Source organism: Protopterus annectens, chromosome 6.part0 (assembly GCF_019279795.1).
Source record: "Protopterus annectens isolate FY-2018-M chromosome 6.part0, PAN1.0, whole genome shotgun sequence".
NCBI classification, from domain to species: domain Eukaryota; kingdom Metazoa; phylum Chordata; order Ceratodontiformes; family Protopteridae; genus Protopterus; species Protopterus annectens.
In genome coordinates this window covers 1913143627-1913163291 of record NC_056737.1, presented here as the reverse complement: position 1 = coordinate 1913163291, position 19665 = coordinate 1913143627, and the positions used below count along the sequence as shown (strand labels likewise).

Here is a 19665-nt window from a genome sequence, read left to right as displayed (position 1 = left end):
AGTGGACTCACAAAGGTGCACTCAGTAGTCAATAAGTGCATAGCAATCCAATGATGCATAGAGGGCATACAGAAACATGCACTTGCAATAAGCTTCAAATAAAAGGTACTATACCATGTTTGTCAGACAACAATGGGAGTGGGTTAGGTGTACAAATAAAAATGCAAGCCACACATAAATGACGGCCTACAACCTCCTGACTCTGGATATGCTCTTGTTCAAAGTCTGATAAGAAGCAAAAATCAAATAAAAAGAGGTAAATATATACCCACAGACCTATTTTATGCTGATTGGAACTAGGTCATGTTAGGGACATCAGTATCTGGTTTCATTATATGGACTCACATTTATTTACAGCACTGTTACATTAATATTATTTCCATTTATTATGTGATTTTCTTGACCTTACCTAAACATATTGATTTGATTTCAAAGTCTGTCTGTGCATGTGTACTTTTTGTTGCAATGATATCTGGACTTGTTTATGAGTGTGAGTGTTCTAATGGATGCAGAGTATACTGAAGTAAATAAATCACATTAAATTATAAATCTGGCGAAAGATTGCACATTTAGAAGTAACAACTGATGTAGAATTCTGTTTAGAAGTGAGGTATATTTATGATCTTTTTCCTGCTACAGTTACTGTGAACAATGACCCCGAAGTTTACATGAATTTTATGAAGCAGCATCACTGTTATGACGCCATTCCTACCAGCTGCAAACTAGTTATCTTTGACACCACATTACAGGTATGCTGAAAAGTTACAAAGTGCATGGTACATTATGTGATAAAGTGTATGAGGAAGTAAAAAACAATAACACGAAGGATAAGAGCAGGAAAGGATCCAATCCCACTGCTCTGGAATGTGAACGCATTAGTGTTAATTTGTTCCTTTACCTTCCCTTTTCATTTCAGGTTTACCTGCACACATTAAGGTCCAATGAGTAGTCATTCATTTTAACTTTCTCTGCCCAGTGCTGAAGTTTTCAAATGTCAAATCTTTTCTACTCGCTGAATCAACTGTATGCCACATTAATGTATTCTCAAAGTATTTCTTAAAATGAAGAGATAGACAGGCAGGTAGAAGATAACTGTGTTGCTGAATATAAACTATTTTTTGTCTGATATTTTAAATATCTGAACAAACGTGGTTGCTATAATGTTGAGTTAATTTATCTATATTTATTTTATTTAAAGTTTTGATTTCCCTGTATGTGCTTTTCATTTTTTTTTTGTCTCCTCAAAACCTGCCCTTTTGACCATTTAATTTTCTGCTTTAGTCACCTCGTTGATCCATTCATTCACTCTTCCTAAGGGTGATAGTCAACCCATTGGCTCCCCTGGATGTGAGAATCAAGCATCTTGGGAGTGCCATCATCTATGGTAGATTAAGGGACTTTAGCTATTATTAAGGACCTTAATCCCTTTAGAAATGGCTAGAATGTCTTCTATATTAAACAAAAGACTTGCAGTGCTGGATACATTTGATGTTCTTCGTGTTTCACTGTTGCAGTCATCACATTTGGGCTATCCCTGCCAGGGTAGCCCTCGGCCGGCCCGAATACCAGAGACTTAATATTTCTGCGTCGGTTGCTGTCGCTTGAAGACTGACGTCAGGTCATCAGTGGTATAAAGTAAGGCAGCCGACGCCATTACAGCAGTCTTTCTTGCCATGGAGCCCGAAACAGAAGCAGTTCGCACAAGTTCCGGTCAGCCGCTACCTGTGTTTTCATTTCTGAATTGAAGTTGAAGTCTTCGAAAGCTAATTACCCCATTGGGGATCCTTTTTTCTTGCAATAACTGATGTCAGAAAAAGTTAATAATTGTCTCACCTGTGGAAAGCAAGTACCACAGCAAGACTTCCACTCTTACTGCATCACTTGTCTAGGCCCAGACCACCACGTCCCTCATTGTCACTTCTGTGCTTTGTTTAACAGCAGAACTATCCATCGTCGGGCCTTTATTGTAGCCAGATATTTCTGTTTACAGTCCTCAAAATCCGATATGAGTTCGGTAAGCCATCTGACAGCAGATCTTCTGAAAAAGCGTAAAGATAAAGAGAGAGACAGACTGCACAGGACCAAACCTTCTGACGACATGTCCATTAAGCTAGTTGTCAGTCCTCCGGAGCTCAGTGAGGCACTTTCACAGCCCCTGATGCCCGCTTCAGTTAATTCGCAGGCCGCTACTGAGACCCTTTCAGAGTCCGGTATGCTGCAGAACTCTTCTTCGTCTAAGGATCCTGCGGTCGTCTCTACCTTGCATGGGTCCGGAGCTGCTGTGCAAGCACTGGCTTCCAAGGAAGTCCTTCACAACACTGAATCCCACCATAAACTGATGCCTTCTTTCCCGACTACTGTTCTTTCAAAAACTACCAAGTTCTTTAGGCCCAGGGGTAGAACCACACCTAAGAAACTGAATACCCTCTCTCAGGCACCTGCTCCCTTGCCTCAGTCTCAAATGCTTAAAATGAAAGAAGACCTTATTATGCTAATTATGGGAAGCCAAGCCACCCCCTCAAAAAGGAAAAGAGATCTGTCTCCAGTAGTTTTGTCTGAACAAAAGTCAGATGAATCTGATGCATCTGACTATGAAGACATGCAGCCCCTCTCCACATATGAGGATTCTGAGGCAGAGGAATCCATTCCTGCTGCCTCTCCCCCAGAAGACTTTTCCTTTGGGGAAACCCTGCATACCTTAAGGGAGCATTTTCAATGGGAGAGTCAAGACTACCCTCAGTCAAAAAAGAGACTCAGGGAATTTCTGGAGCTTCCACAACACAGACCCTTAGCCATTCCCCCTGTCCCGGATGTGGTGGATTTTTTCCTTGAATCCAGCTTGACTCCAGATGCCCTCCCTCCTGCTCCCAGAAAACCATATAGGTACTACAGTGTCCCTGACTCACACAAATATTTGTTTAAAAATCCAACATTTCTCAAGGGCCAAAAGGGATTAAAGCATCCTCTGCTAAGAATCCCACCCCCTCAGACAGGGATTCCCAAGCACTGGACAGATGGAGTAAAAAAGTATACACCTCAGCTACTCTTGCTATCAGGGCACTAAATTGTCAGTTCCATATTATTAGCATTAGCAACATACCTTGGAACTCCTTAAACAAAAAATGTCTTCCTTTCCTGCATGGGCAGAATCAAAAGATTTACAAGACTTAATGCATTCTGCAAGTCAAGTAACTAAACACACTTTGCACTGTGGTTTTGATGCCCTAGAAGCTTCTTGCAGGGCAGCAGTCACTGGATCTGTCATTAGAAGACATGCATGGCTTAAGGAACAACCCCTGCCAGACCATGTCAAATCTAAATTGTTGGATGCACCCTTGCACAAATATAACTTATTTGGCACTAAAGCAGAAGAGGTCTTAAAAAAAGATGGAAGAAAAAACAAAATCTATGCAGACAGTTAAAGATTTCTTACAGGTCCAGCAGGCATTTTCCCTCCAAGCACTGGTCCTTTCTTGCTCTGAGTAAACAGGCCCAGCCTAGGCCCCGTGGAAACAAACTCCCCAGACAGCAGCCCCAGGGGTTGCAGAGATCTAAGCAGTGGACTACCTCCACTTCAAAACCAGGGAGTTCTAAGCCACCCCCTTATGGTAAGAACTCACAATGACTGGCCTCCTCCTGACCTTGCCTCTGCCCACCTTCACATACCTCTAGGAGGGAAACTCTCCTTTCACTCAAGCATCTGGGCCACCATTACCAAGGACCAATGGGCTCTGAACATTGTGTCTCAGGGGTACAAATTCTCCTTCCACACCCTTCCAACCCTGAAAGTGTTCCCAGATCTACCACCAAATCAGTGGGCAGAGACTCAAAAGCAAATCCATTCCCTGCTCTCCTTGGGGGCAGTAGAGCACGTTCCTGCAGAGCAGATAGGCCAAGGCTTCTACTCCAGACTTTTCTGGTGCCGAGAAAAGAGGGCACATGGCACCTCATCCTCGAACTATCTATTCTAAACACCTTCCTGGTGATCCCAAAATTCAAAATGCTCACCCTCCAGCAGCTGCTACCCATGCTCTCCAAGGACGCTTGGCTAGCCACCCTGGACCTAAAAGAGGCTTACCTCCACATTCCTATCAGGGAGGCATTTAGAAAATATCTCTGCTTCAGAGCAGGATCTCAACACTTTCAGTTCTCTGCACTTCCCTTTGGCCTATCTACTGCTCCCATAATTTTCACAAAATGCCTGGCTCCAGCCATTGCCTTTTGCAGACAAAGAAATATTCAAATTTACCCCTACTTAGACAACTACCTTATTCAGGCAGACAGCCAGGGAAAGCTGCTCAAAGACCTGGCCTTTGTAAAGAACCTACAAACCTCCCTAGGGTACACATTCAATGAAAATAAATCCAAACAGGTACTCACCCAAAGGAAAATCTTCCTGGGAGCAACTCTGGACACAGCATCCCAGATGACATACCTTACACCAGAGAAACAAATTTTCCTGTTGGTTTACTTCTGTCAACTGGCCACCAAGCCCCAACTTTCTGCAAGAAAAATCCTGCAAGCCTTGGGGTTCATGGCATCATGCATACTCCTCATTCCATATGCCAGACTGCATATGAGGAAACTTCAATGCTACCTAAAGAGCCTTTGGTGCCAGCACTCTCAAGATCTGGAAACTCTTCTACCTGTTATTCCTTGCCTGAGGAAGGAATTTCTTTGGTGGGCAGCAGCCTGGTCCCACAACAATAGACTGGCTTTCTCTCCACACCCCGCCGCCTAGACCCTCACCACAGATGCATCAGACTACGCTTGGGGTGCACACCTGGACAGCAAGTGCATACAGGGCCAATGGAGCCCACAATAAATCCCCCTGCACATCAGTCAAAAAAAGATGATGGCTGTGCAGCAGGCCTCGATAGCTTTCAAACCGCTTCTCTCTCCAGGATTTCTCCTGATCAAGACAGACACCACCACTGTGATGTGGTACATCAACAAGCAGGGAGGGACTCACTCCTACCCTCTGTGCAGGCTGGCCATGACCATTTGGCTCACAGCCTCTTCCAAAAAAGCTACACCTGTTAGTACAATAGTGCAGTCTCTCTCAACTCCCTAGTAGACCAATTAAGCAGAAAGCTTTTGGACTCACACGAGTGGCAGCTAAGCAGAAGTACTGTCTTCCTAATAACTCAGAAATGGGGAACCCCGAAGGTCGACATCTTTGCCTCCCACACCAACCACTATCTCAGAAAATTCTGCACTAGGGATCATCACTGCATGGATTGGAAAGTGGATGCCCTGTCCTTCCCCCTGGGTAAACTTCTCGGTCTATGCCTTTCCTCCCCTACCTCTAATCCCCAGGGTACTGCTCAAAATAAGGGAGGAAAAACCAAGGACCATTCTCATAGCTCCAGACTGACCCAGGCAGCACTGATACCCAATGCTGCTCAGCCTGTCCCCGCTGCCTCCATGGCATCTTCCTCAGATTCCAAACCTCCTAACCCAGAGGGAAGGGGAATTCATGCACCCCCAATTGCAGACACTCAATTTGTCAGCTTGGCTTATTCCCTAACCCCGGACCAATCTGCCATCCTCAGTAAACAGGTTCCGGAGGTTATCTGAGTGGCCAGATGCCCTTGCACCAGAAAGTCTTATGCAGATAAATGGAAAAGGTTCTGCACCTGGAACCAGGCAAAGGGGGCCAATACAGCACAGCCCTCCATCCCTCTCATCCTAGATTACTTATCTGACCTACTACACAGTGGTCTCTCTTTCTCCTCTATAAAAATTCATGCCTCTGCTATTTATGCACATTTTCACAGTGAGCAGCCTCTTTTCTCACACCTTCTGATTAAACAGTTTCTCAGAGGGGCTAGCAACTTGAGGCCCCCCAGAAGGGCACCAACAGCAGCTTGGGACCTTAACTTTGTCTTAGAAAAGCTCACCCTGCCTCTTTTTGAACCACTTTCTTCTGGAGAGCTAAATGTATCTCCTGGAAGACAGCCTTCCTTCTGGCCATCACTTCAGCTAGAAGAGTCTCTGAGCTGCAAGCACTCATGGGTGTGGAACCATTCATCATTTTCCCTGCAGACAGGGTATCCCTCAGAACTAATCCATCCTTCATGCCCAAGGTAGTGTCCAGTGTGGCTCTCAACAAATCCATTCATTTGCCCACCTTCTTTCCTGACTCCCAAAACAAGGGGGAAAGGATTCTGCACTCTAGATGTGCACAGCCAGCTCAGATACTATCTGGACAGGACTAAACCCTTCAGAAAGTCTGATCAATTGCTGGTTAGTTTTGCTACAGGGGCAGAAGACAAAGCCATCTTCAGGCAAACCATTTCCAAATGGATAGCACACTGCATCCATTTCTGCTACAAACAGCATGGCAAGCCTCCCCCCATGGGGGTCAAGGCACACTCCACCAGTGTAACCTCCACCTCTGCAGCTTTCCTCAGAGGGATCCTCACCAGGGACATCCTGGAGACTGCCACTTGGACATCTGTTCACACTTTTACCGAGCATTACCATCTGCCTGTCTTTTCCAAATCCAGGGCAGGGTTTGCCTCTGCAAAATATTCTGCTTAATTTTGTTAAAGAGAGAACTATTGTTAGAGATACATTGAATGTAATTGAAACTAATTGATTAATTATATCATGTGATTTGAATTTTACTATTTAATGAGCCACGCGATGGCGCTCATACATTCGTCCTTGACAAAGCCCGGTATTACACGGGTGAAAGCGCTTGGTTTACTGTATTCGTTTCAATAAAGACTGTTGATTTTTTTAAAACAACTGGCTAGCGTCAGCATTCGCATTAAGCCTGAAAAAATCTTCTTGCTACTGGTTCCGGGTCCTGAATGACAGGGCTGTGTGTTTTTTCTGGTTTATCAAGTTCTTTTTTGTTCCTAAGAATTCTCCCCTTACATGATTCTGTAATTTAATTTAATACAACTTTTCTAAATACCCTAAATAGCCTTGTACCTCCTAGAAGGAAGAAACTGAAAACAAATAATGCAATTTGGCTATCCAAAAAGAGTAGAATTCTAATTCTGGAGAGAGAAAAAGCATAGAGAGAATGTCAGAAATATAAAACACCTTAATATCTTGCAAAATTCAGAATGCTTCTCAATTGTACTAAAAAGCAATAAATGAAGACAAAAACTATATTGTAATAACTTTCAAAATAGTACTAAACATAACCCTAGAAAATTGTGGACATCCATTAGAGAAATTTTACATCCTGGCCAAAAATTCAACCCAAAGCCCTCTCTCGATAATTCACCACCTGAAACTGCAATACAGCTCAACTCTTTTTTTTTATAGATGGTATAGCATTTTTTTACCAAAGATTCCTCGTCATCTAATCCCAACCCTCCCCATCAGCCACATATCACCACATCCACTTTCACTTTCAAACCTGTGCCCACATCCTATATAAAACTATTCTTAAAGAAACTTAAACTGTGTACTTCTTCAGCTGATGAACAAATAGCAGCCAATAGCATTACCTATCCTGTCTCAATCCTTATAAATAGGTCATTCCAGGAATTCCACATTCCCTCTCTCTGGAAAAAGTCACACCTTATCCCCTATAACAATTTTATTTCTCCTCTACAAAATACTTGAAAAATGTATTCAAAAGCATTTGGTAGACTATCTCCTGCAGGAAGACCTGTTATCCCCTACACAACATGATTTCCATCCTTCCCATAGTAATATCACTGTCATTTTAACCCATATAGATATTGTCAATAAAGCTAGAGATAATGGCAAACTAGCCTGTTCTTTATTTCTATATTTGTCTAAAGCTTTTGACACAGTTTGTCACAGCAAACTTCTACTTCAAATCTACTCACTAAGTCTCTCTCAGCCTACCCTTCTGTGGTTCAAAAGCTATCTATCCAATAGATATCAGTCAGTAAAATGCCACTCCATGCTCTCTCCTTACCTCCCAGTCACCACTGATGTACCAGAAGGCTCTACCCTTGGTCACCTCCTCTTTAATATTTTCACCAAAACCCTCTATACTTGCACACAATAGGCTACCCTAATACAATACACAGGTGATTCCACTCTTATCTGCACATCTGACAACAAGGTAGACATCCAAAAAATTATTCAGGAAGCTTTAACAGCTATTGAAACATGGCTTCATAACTCATAACTCATGCTCAACCCAAAAAAGACCAAACTACTATTTTTTTCCTCAAATCCCTTTCTCATAAAAAAAAAAACAAAAACAAAATTTAAATTTCTCTCTCTTGATAATACAACAATGAAAGTCACTTCTCATAGCAAACTATTAGGGGTGATAGTAGATTATAATCTTACATTCGACCTGCATATACAAAATTACATAAGAAAAACTAATCAAAAACTAGGGATGCTTTACAGAGCCAAAAACTTTCTCACTGATGCAACTAAAACTATACTTGCCACTACTTATCTCCTCCCCACTCTTCTTTATGGTGCTCCCATCCTTATTAACCTCCAGGCTTCACAAAAATTAAAACTTGAACAATGCTATAACAAAGCTGCTAAATTTACAGCACATACCCCTTTCAGAACCCACAACTGTATAGCACTGAAAAGCCAAAATTGGTTAGAACTGCCACATCAGCTAACGTATACACAGCTTCTTACCACCTATAAAATGATCCAGTATCCATCTGCCTGTCCAGCACTAAAATACATTTTACACAAAGTACAGTTGTGTACACTTACCATAAATGTAGATGTTTGAGTGCATTCATTGTTGCAGTCATCACATTTGGGTTATCTGCCTGCAGGTAATCCTCAGCCGGCCTGAATACCAGAGTCTTCAGATTTCTGCATCGGATGCTGTTGCTTCTTATATTACGTCAGTTCGTCAGGGATATAAAACATGCAGCCAATGCCATTACATCAGTTTTTCTTGCCCCAGATGTCAGGTGACCCCAAAATAGGAAGCAATTACATGGTATGGAACACCCCCATCAAAAAGCAAATACACATGATATAAGATATGCCAAACAAAAAAGATAGGTAGAAGTAAAGAGAGATCAGGGGGCTAGAGGGAGGGTAACCAGGACTGCAACAGTGAATACACTCGAACATCTACATTTATAGTAAGTGTACACAACTGTACTATGTTCTTCATGTTTCACTGTTGCAGTCATCACATTTGGGTTGATTCCCAAAGCTAAGGAAGGGTGGAGGTAGTTAAGAAGCATTTGGGCTGGCAATCAGGCCCTGTAAGACTGCTGTGGCAAATCCAGCTCTGGATTTAGAAAAGATAGGTAAGTGGTAATGCTTGGTGAAAGTGTGTACAGAGCTCCAGGTTGCAGCTTCTAGGATGTCCCTGGTAGGGACTCCCCTGAGGAATGCTGTAGAGGTAGATGTAGCCCTAGTGGAATGTGTTCTGATCCCCTGTGGGGTAGGTTTCCCATGGTGTTTGTAGCAGAAATGGATGCAGTGTGCTATCCATTTAGAAATGGTTTGCTTTGAAATGGCCTTGCCCTCTGCCCCTGTAGCAAAGCTAACTAGCAGCTGGTCAGATTTTCTGAGAGGCTTAGTCCTGTCCAGATAGAACCTAAGCTGCCTGTGCACGTCCAGGGAGTGCAGGACCCTTTCCCCTTTATTCCGAGGATTAGGGAAAAAAGTTGGCAAATAAATGGACTGGTTTAAAGCCACACTGGATACCACCTTGGACATAAAAGATGGGTTAGTCCTAAGGGAAACCCTGCCCGCATGGAAGACAATGAAGAGTTCCACTGCCATAGGGGCCTGCAATTCAGACTTGCTGAAGTGATGGCTAGAAGTAAAGCTGTTTTCCATGAGAGGAATTTTAACTCTGCTGTAGCAGCAGATTTAAAAGGCAGAAGGATGAACTTTTCCAATACAAAGTTAAGGTCCCAGGCAGGAGTGGGAGCTCTCCTGGGAGGTCTTAAATTTTTGGTTCCTCTCAGAAACTGTTTTACCAGGGGATGAGAGAAGAGGGTTGGCTCAGTATTATAATGAGCTGAGATGGCAGAGGCATGAATCTTAATTGAAGAGAATGATAGGTCCTTGTGGAGCATTTCTATTAAGTAATCTAGTATATTAGGTAAGCTGGGCACAGTCGTGTCCCTTCCCTGAGACTGGTTCCAGGAACAGTATCTTTTCCACTTTTCTGAATAGGATTTTGTAGTACTAGGCCTCCTTACCTCAAGAATGACATCCAGCATCTGCTTACTGAGGGTTGCTGGTGATGAGTTCAGGGGATGAAACAGGCTGCAAGGTTCAGGGTCTGTAGCTGAGGGTGCAGAATCTGGCCCACCTGCTGGGACAGCAGGGAAGGAGACTGAAACAGGTGCCATGTTGTCAGTACTGTCAGACAATGCAAAAGAGGGTACCAGTGCTGGTGTGGCCAGTCTGGTGCAATCAGGATTGTCCTTGATGTGTCCTGTTTGACCTTTAGTAGAACCTTAGAGAGGAGGGGCAGAGGGGGAAAGGCATAGATTGAGAGGCTTTCCCAGGTAAAGGACAGGGCATCCACTTTCCAAGCTTGGTTGTGGGGAGTTCTGGTGCAATATTTGTCAATTGATATTTCTGAGGGGAAGCAAATAGGTCCACTTCTGGTGCTCCCCACCTGTTCCTCAAAAGCTTGAATATTTTGGGTTCCAGTTTCCACTTGTATGAGTCCATGAGATTTCTGCTTAAGTCATCTGCCAGTGAATTTAGTTTGCCTGGCAGGAATTGAGCTTGCAGGTGCACTTGGCTGCTCAAGGCTGTATTCCACAGAGCCATGGCTAATCTGCAGAGTGGGTAGGAATAGATCCCCCCCAACTTGTTTATGTACCACATAACTGTGGTGTTGTCTGTCTTTACCAATAGTTGTCCTGGAAGAATAAGGCCTTTGAAGGCAGTCAGAGCATTCTGTACAGCTAACATTTCTTTTTGATTGATATGTAGGTGCATTTGCTTTGGGGTCCATTTGCCCTGAATGCACTGCCCTGCCATGTGAGCCCCCCATGCATAGTCTGATGCGTCTATTGTTAGGGTTTGGGCGGCAGGGGATAGAGTGAAAGGAAGTCCCTTATTGTGGTTGCAGGCCTCTGCCCACCAAAAGAACTCTGTCCTTAGGCAAGGAATGATAGGAATCATTGTTTCCAGGTCTTGAGAATGTTGACACCAGAGACTTTTTAGGTACCATTGAAGTTTCCTCATATGCAGTCTTGCATATGGAATGAGTAGAATGCAAAAGGCCATGAACCCTAGGGCTAACAGTATTTTTCTTGCAGATAGCCGGGTTTTGTGGCCAGTAGATTGAAGTAGTTTGTCAAATAAATTTGTTTCTCTGGAGTGAGGAATGCCATCTGGGAAGCTGTGTACAAGCTTGCTCCCAGGAATACAATCTGTTGGCTGGGTACCAGCTGAGATTTCTTCACCCCAGTGAAGTTAGAAGTCTCTTTACAAATGCCAGATGCTGTAGTAGCAATTCCTGACTGTCCGCCTGAATCAGACAATCGTCCAAGTATGGGTAAATTTGAATTCTTCTCTGCCTGCAATATGCAATGGCTGGAGCTAGGCACTTTGTGAACACCCTGGGCGCAGTAGATAAGCCAAAGGGAAGTGCAGAGAACTGATCTGAAGCGTAAATATTTCCTACAAGATCCCCTTATGCGAATGTGCAGATAAGCTTCTTTTAAGCCTAGGTTTGCTAGGCAGGAGTCCTTGGCTAGCATAGAAAGCAGCTTTTGTAGAGTTAGCATTTTGAATTTTGGGAGCACCAGAAAGGTGTTGAGAATAGACAGATCCAGGATAGGACACCAAGAGTTTTCTTTTCTGGGTACCAGAAACAGTCTGGAATAAAAGCTTGTCCCCTTTGTTCTGCTGGGACTGGTTGAGTAGCCTTGATACTGAGAAGAGAAAGCACTTGCTTTTGGGCCTCTGCCCACTGGTTTGGGGGGAGGTCTGGCCATCTGCTTAGGGTTGGGAGGGAGTGGAAGTAGAATCTGTATCCCTGGGAAACAATGTTTAAGACCCATCTATCCTGGGTAATGTATTCCCAGTTCTTGGCATGCAGGGCAAGTTTCCCTCCTAAAGGGGTAAGTACTTGGGCAAGGCTTGGAAGAGTTAAGGATAAGTCATTGTGCAATTTTACCATAGGATGGCGGCTTACTACTCCCTGTTTTGGACGTGGGGGCACTCTATTGCTTAAATCTGTGCATAACCTAAGATTGAAGTCTTGCCCTGGGTTTGGACTAAGAAGGCCTGGAAGGGACTGGAAAAGACCAGTTTTAGAAGGCTAATGCCTACTGAATCTAGGTTGCTGTACTTGTAAGAAATCTTTAACAGTTTGCATAGATTTAGCTTTCTCCTCCATCCTTTTGAGGACTTCTGCTTTATTGCCAAACAGATGCTCTTGGTTTAATGGTGCATCTAGTAATTTTGCTTTGACATGATCTGGCAAGTTTTGTTCCTTAAGCCAAGCATGCCTTCTAAGAACAGACCCAGTGACAGCAACCCTGCTTCTAAGGCATCAAATCCACATTGCAAAGTATGTTTACCACCTTGGTTAGCAGAATGCATTAACTCTTGTAAATCTTTGTGTTCTGTACAATCGGGAATCAACATAATTTTCTGTTTAATTATCTCCATAATATACTGCTGATGCTTTAACACATGACACTGACAATTTAAAGCCCTAATGGCAAGAGTAACAGAGGTGTATACCTTTTTACCCCATCTGTCTAACGCCCTAGAATCCCTGTCTGAAGGGGTAGGATTTTTGGCAGTTGTAGCCTTAATGCCTTTAGGTCCCTGGGAGATGGTCTCTGGATCTGCAGTAGGATTCTTAAAGAGGAATGTGTGGGAGTCAGGTACTCTATAGTACCTATCAGGTTTCCTGGGAGCTGGAGGCAAAGTATCAGGGGTAAGGCTGGATTCCAAAAAGACATCATCTACAATTTCCAGAACAGGAGGGATAGCTATAGGCCTGTGCTGAGGCAAGTTTAAAAATTCCGAGTCTCTTTTTGGACTGAGAGTAGTCCTGGCTTTCCCAGCAGAAATGTTCTCTAAGGGTATGCAGGGTTTCACCAAAAGAAAAATTTTCTGAAGGGGAAGCAGAGGGAATGGAATACTCTGCATCAGAGTCCTCATAGGTAGATAAGGGTATGTTCTGGTAATCAGAAGGATCAGAGTTATCAGACTTCTCATCTGAAGAATCAGGAGGAAAATTGGTTCTTGGTCTTTTTGAAGAGGAAGGCTGACTTCCTTTAATTAAAGTAATGAGGTCTTCAGCCATACTAAGCATTTGTTTCTGTGGCATGCGGGCCTGAGAATGCGCTTTGGTCATCAGTTTCCTTCGCGTAGTGTGATCTTTAGGCCTGAGAAATTCAGTATTTTTGGTTTGAAATGAAGTCGTCGGTTTAATATGAAAATAGGAAGGCCTGAATACACCCTCAGAAGCCGGTGTCTGCACAGCGGCTCCGGACCCATCCAAGGTTGAGACATCCGCAGGTTCCATAGTTGAAGAAGCATCTCGCGGCATACCAGACTCCAAATGGGTCTCAGTAGAGGCCTGCGAATCTGTAGAAGGGGGTATTAGGTACTGTGAAAGCACCTCACTGAGTACCGGTGGACTGGCAACTATCTTAGCGGTAGCATCGTCGGCACTTTTTTACCTTTGTGGTCTGTCTCTGTCTTTATCCTTAAGTTTTTTCAGAAGATCCGTGGTTGGATGGCTTATTGAAGACATTTTGGATTACGGAGATCGAGAGCGAAAGAATTTGCCTACAAAAATAGCCCGACGACGAATAGTTCGGGCATTGAACAAGGCACAAAACTGACAGCGAGGGATGTCATGCTCTGGGCCTAAACAGCTGACGCAGTAAGAATGACAATCTCTGTGAGGTATTTGCTTTCCCCAGGCAAGACAATTATTAATTTTTTCTGACATCGGTTAGAGCAAGAAAAAAGGATCCCCAACAGGGTACTTATCTTTCAGAAGACTTCAGGTCTGAAACTCGAAAAACTAAAATTTTAGGAGGCAGCCAACCAGCACTTGCGAACTGCTTCTGCTTCGGGCACCGCACAGCAAGAAAGACTGATGTAATGGCATTAGCTGCATGTTTTATACCCCTGACGACTTGACTTCATTGAAGAAGCAACAGCATCCGAAGCAGAAATCCCAAGACTCTGGTATTCAGGCCGGCTGAGGGCTACCTGCAGGCAGATAACCCAGATGTGATGACTGCAACAGTGAAACATGAAGAACATCCATGGTTCCAGTTGATCATTGTAATCCAGTGACCAAAAACTCCTGTCTGTTTACAAACTTAGAAAATCTGCTGGGCATTTTCTGTACTCATACAAGATTGATAAGGCCTGGAACTCCTTATCTGTATCCATCAAGTCTATATCCTCCTTGCCATCTTTCAAAACCACTCTGAAAGACTTCCTAGCTGAAATCTGTCTCTGTTCTTGCTCAAAACCAGGATAAACTATCTCTGGAATTCAGTAAACTCCATGTAGACTTCACGTGCAGCCAACACAGAGTTTACATGTGTGAGTAGTGATGCTCGATGAGCAGCAGTGCTAATTACACATTCCTGCTGTGCACTGCATTTAAATGTAAATAACCACATTTTCATGGCAGGCAACAGTGTTGCCGGCCAGGAAACCATGTAAAGCAGCAAGGATAGCAAACCAGTTTACATCAGAGCATAGTCAGCCTGTTTGCATAGAATGCCACAATGATCACAAGGGCTTACCATGTAACTCTCATAACTCTCAACCTCTTAGTGTAAGAAATCTAGACAAAGCCCAACATAATGGGGAGACAATGACCTTGAAATAGGGACAGATCTTACATATTTGCTGTTTTAAACTTAGAAATGCACTAGAATAAAAAGGTTTGTGTTACGATACATTTTCTGGAAGCTCTGAAGTCTGAAACTCAAATGTATGTAATTATTTAGTTACATCAGTCCTGAGATCATCCCAGTGATATGGCAGAAATCCACAAATTTTATAAGGAACAGACCAAAAGATATAAGGCAAAAATCTGGACATTCTGCAAAAATCTGGACAATTGAGAGGTATGACATTTTTGTGTATGGTCCAAACACAGTACAGGACAGTGTATACAATGCAGAGTATTGTGAAATCCAATTCCTGGCATTCTGTACCAAGTTGTGTAAATGATCTGCAAGGGTATTGCCATGTAAAATAAACACTCAGGGGAAGTGTGTGTATTATGAATAGGGACACACAGATGAATTGTAGGAATGAACAAAGGGAAACAGGACAGGTGAAACAACCTAATGTATAGCAGATGAGGGCATGTCAATGGAAGACAGTTGTATCAGCAACACCAATGACATATCAATATGGTACAGTATAAACTGCACAGTAAAAATGGGTATTATGTGACTGTCACACAAAGTGACCTAACAATGGGGAAGATGTCTGTGTGAGATAAGCATTCTTACATGTACAATGCAGAAAACATCTATCAGGGATGCTATATACGATTGAGCCCCCTCACTTCCTGAATCCTTAGCCATTGACCGCATCTGCAGTGAAGAAACCAGCCACAAGGACTCAGGGGCATTAAAAACAAAATAAGTTACTTGACCACTGTCCCTGCAAATGGGTTCTCTCTCAGCCCTCCCCCACTTGCTGAATACTTGGCCATTGACCGCATCTGCAGTGAAGAAGCCAGCCACAAGGACTCAAGGGCTTTAAAAAGAAAATAAGTTACTTGACCACTGTCCTGTGAATGGGTTCTCTCTCAGCCCCCCCACTTGCTGAATCCTTGGCCATTGACCACATCTGCAGTGAAGAAACCATCCACAAGGACTGAAGGGCTTTAAAAAGAAAATACTTTACTTGACCACTGTCCCTGCAAACGGGTTCTCTCTCAGCCTCCCACTTGCTGAATCCTCAGCCATTGATTGCATCTACAGTGAAAAAAACAGCCACAAGGACTCAAGGGCTTTAAAAAGAAAATAAGTTACTGTAGGTGTCTAGCTACATTTCCCTCTTAGCCTGCTACTGTAGAAAGTACCTGGACTAAAGCAGAAATAACTGGTTCTACCCATGGCTAGGGACAGCAGCTGCTCCCCAACCCCATCAGCTGTAAATACATTCCCCAGTTAAACTTTTTCTTTTTAGTTATCAGTAAACCAAGATAAAGCTCTAGGCAAAAAAAGTTAACACGTAGATATACTGGAATTGTCCACTTGTAAAATAGAGGCAAAAAGGTACTTAAAACTGCCACTTTTTGTCTGCTTCAAACTAGGTATTTACCCAGAAAGGATACAGCTGAAATCAGGTCTGTAGATTGTTTTTTTGCAGCATTTGCTGCTAAATTTCTTCTGAGTGTGATTTTCTCAAAGAACTAACTACTTCACATTACCTTTGACCTGTCACCCCCCTCCTTTAATATTATCCCAGCATAGTTTTTTTAATCCCCTGGAGCCATCTTGGCTTACTCACAGCAGCTGCCCATTTCCTTTCAGCTCGTGGTGTATTTCATTGTAAATGTCTGATCTTTACTTTTTATATTGCACCCAAGGTCTCTACAAACTCAATTGTTCTATTGCTTTGTTACTGTCAGCATTGCTACTGTTGTAGAACTGGTCTCTTATTTATACAAGTTGTAGACAAAGTGTTACTATGTATCATTTTCCAGTCTGACTTGATGCTTAGTGTGCTTCGTGCTGCTAGGACTTACAGATGCTATAGTTATCAAACTGGGTTGCTACTCCTTATCATTTTTGTTTAGTACATACTTTTTAGTTAAAATAGATGCTAAGCAGTCTGACCGAGTGTTCCGTGATTCAGTTTGAAGGAAAGCATAAGTTAAATACAGAACACCATATAACAGCTAAAAGTCCTATTTTGCTTCCAAGTCAGAGAGATCCTTGGTTGTTTTAAATGCTGTACCATGAGAAATATTATAGCAATGTAGATATGTAAATGTCTGTGTTGAGATATTTAAGTATTGTTGTATACAATTGCTGTGATAGTTTACTACTGCTATATCTGTGATAGAACCATTTCAGGCCACCTAAATTATCCAGCACATAACACTGTAAGTAAGGCTTTTTTTTATGTCAAGGTCCTCATATGTGAATGCATAACAGTTGCCTGAGCCTTTTTTACTAAACACTTTGTACCTGTGTAAATAGTATAACACGCTACTACTCTTAAACCCAATACCCTTCCCGCCTGGGTGATAATTTATTATTTCAGTTCTTTTTACAGCACTTCTCCCTCATTCCCCTTTCAGAGACCTTAATGTCATGATCATTTTGTTTTTGTCTTTTCATTTAGTGACCACTGTTCCTGGGAATGGGTTCTCTCTCAGCCCCCCCACTTGCTGAATCATCGGCCATTGACCGCATCTGCAGTGAAGAAACCAGCCACAAGGACTCAAGGGCTTTAAAAAGAAAATAAGTTACTGTAGGTGTCTACCTACATTTCCCTCTTAGCCTGCTACTGTAGAAAGTACCTGGTCTAAAGCAGAAATAACTGGCTCTACCCACGGCTAGGGATAGCAGCTTCTCCCAACCTCCATCAGCTGTAAATACATTCCCCAGTTAAACTTTTTCTTTTTAGTTATCAGTAAACCAAGATAAAGCTTTAGGCAAAAAAAGGTAACCCAGTAGATACACTGGAATTGGCCACTTGTAAAATAGAGGCAAGAAGGTGCTTATTAACTGCAACTTTTTGTCTGCTTCAGACTAGGTATATACCCAGAAAGGACACAGCTGAAATCAGGTTTGTAGCTTGTTTTTTGCAGCATCTGCTGCTCAATTTCTCCTGAGTGCAACGCGGTCCACTCCCTACCTTACCCCCATTCCTCTCACCCCCATTCAATTACATTTATGTTTAGCCAACCACACCCACTGCTTCTCTCACCCAATTAAAATTCCTCAGCACTCCTCACCAATTATCCACTCATAGGACACACCTTAGACACCTCCTCTAGTTAATTAAGACCATATCCCTCCTTGCTTTCACTTACATAATCACCTCTCCTTACTCCATCACACGTTATTCAACCAAAATACACTTACCAACCAATACACACCCACCTCATTCTTACCATACTGACTGACATTCTACCATACCATGCTCATCCTTCATTGTGTAGGACTATTCACTCTTAGCACCTTGTCCTACCTTACATCCTATCACACAAAATTGTTACACCCAGCACACTTACTTCCATCACCCATATAATCCATTCAAAGTTAAAGCAATTACATTTGTCATTAACCCAGCTATCTACAGCTACACAGCTTTAGATCTTACCCCCTCAAATGGTTCCCTCAATATACTACCCTACAAGCAACCATGCAATACAATAGACTAATACTCAAATAACTAAAGAACAACTACTTAACAGCCATCCTACTCAGTCTTAGTGGAGATATTCACCCCAACCCTGGACCCTCACCCTTTCAGGATAACACTAACAGTGTTCAAAAACACTCTCTTAATATCCCCAGAAAAGTAATGATCAACTCATAATAAACTTAAACATAAGAAGCATTTTAAACAAAATACGGGAACTTCATGCAAGCCTATCTCTATACTCCCCTGACATAGTCCTTCTGACAGAAACCTGGCTCAAGCCAGATATCCTTGATAATGAAATTCTTCCCACTGGCTATAGCATTCTCAGGCAAGATAGGAAAACAAAAAGGGGGTTGTGGTATAGCCCTGCTCTTCAAAAAACATCTTACATTAGAGAGGGTTAATCTTAACCCACTAATATCTCCAACTTAGAAATACTCTTGGCTAAAATAAAACTCAACCAAAATAAAAATATCAACATCATAGGTACCTATATTCCTCTTGGCAATAACATAGACAAACTTGAAACCATCCTACAATGGTACATCAATAACCTCCCACAACAGACCATTATACTAGGGGACTGGTACTCCTGCAACTCTGACCACCCTACCACCCATATCAACCTCTACGGCTTTAACCAATTAATTCAAACCACAACAAGGTTTGATAAAACTACTAAAAAGGAAACTATCCTTGACTGGATTTTCACCAACTACTCCACACTTTCCTATAGTTCTGGTACCCTCCCCGATTCACACAGTGACCACATCACAACATACATCATACATCATCAGGCAAATCCTACAGAAAGCCCATCTACTTACCAAATTCGCAACACCAAAAATTTCAGGCCTCAAGATTTCATAACATCCCTTAAGCTCTGCAACTGGAAACCCCTCACAACTTTATCCCTGGACAGTGCAGTTGACTACTTTAAAACCACATTTTTAGATATCTTAAATAACATAGCCCCTATCAGGACAATACGAGCAAAATCTAATTACTCTCCTTGGCTCACTAAACAGACAAAATCACTCCTAAAAGAAAGGGATAAAGCATGGCACGAATGGACCCACAAAAAATCAATAGTTACTCACCAGAAGTATCTCAAATTAAGAAACAAAGCCAAAACCCAAATAAGACTTGATAAGAAGAATTACTATACTAGCTTACAAGCTAAATACCAAAATAATCCTCAAAAATTCTGGACCACTTTAAATAAAATACTACAACCAAGTCAAACTAAGACCCCTCAACCAACAGCAAGTAATACCCTAGAATGTATTGCTACCCAATTTAATAAATACTTTATTGACACCATCAAAATCCTTACTAACCAAAACTCCCCATCACTGCCCATCAACC

General features: G+C 42.5%; 1 protein-coding gene across 2 annotated transcripts in view; it reads left to right on the top strand.

Annotated features, from left to right (window-relative positions):
* The window catches only part of PRKAG3 (protein kinase AMP-activated non-catalytic subunit gamma 3), a 1357042-nt gene that overhangs the window by 505980 nt on the left and 831397 nt on the right, over positions 1–19665 (top strand). For both annotated transcript variants that reach the window (XM_044075227.1, XM_044075226.1), the window contains exon 7: positions 640–749. In XM_044075227.1, coding sequence (XP_043931162.1) covers positions 640–749 — 110 coding nt within the window. The remainder of the gene's footprint in view (positions 1–639; positions 750–19665) is intronic.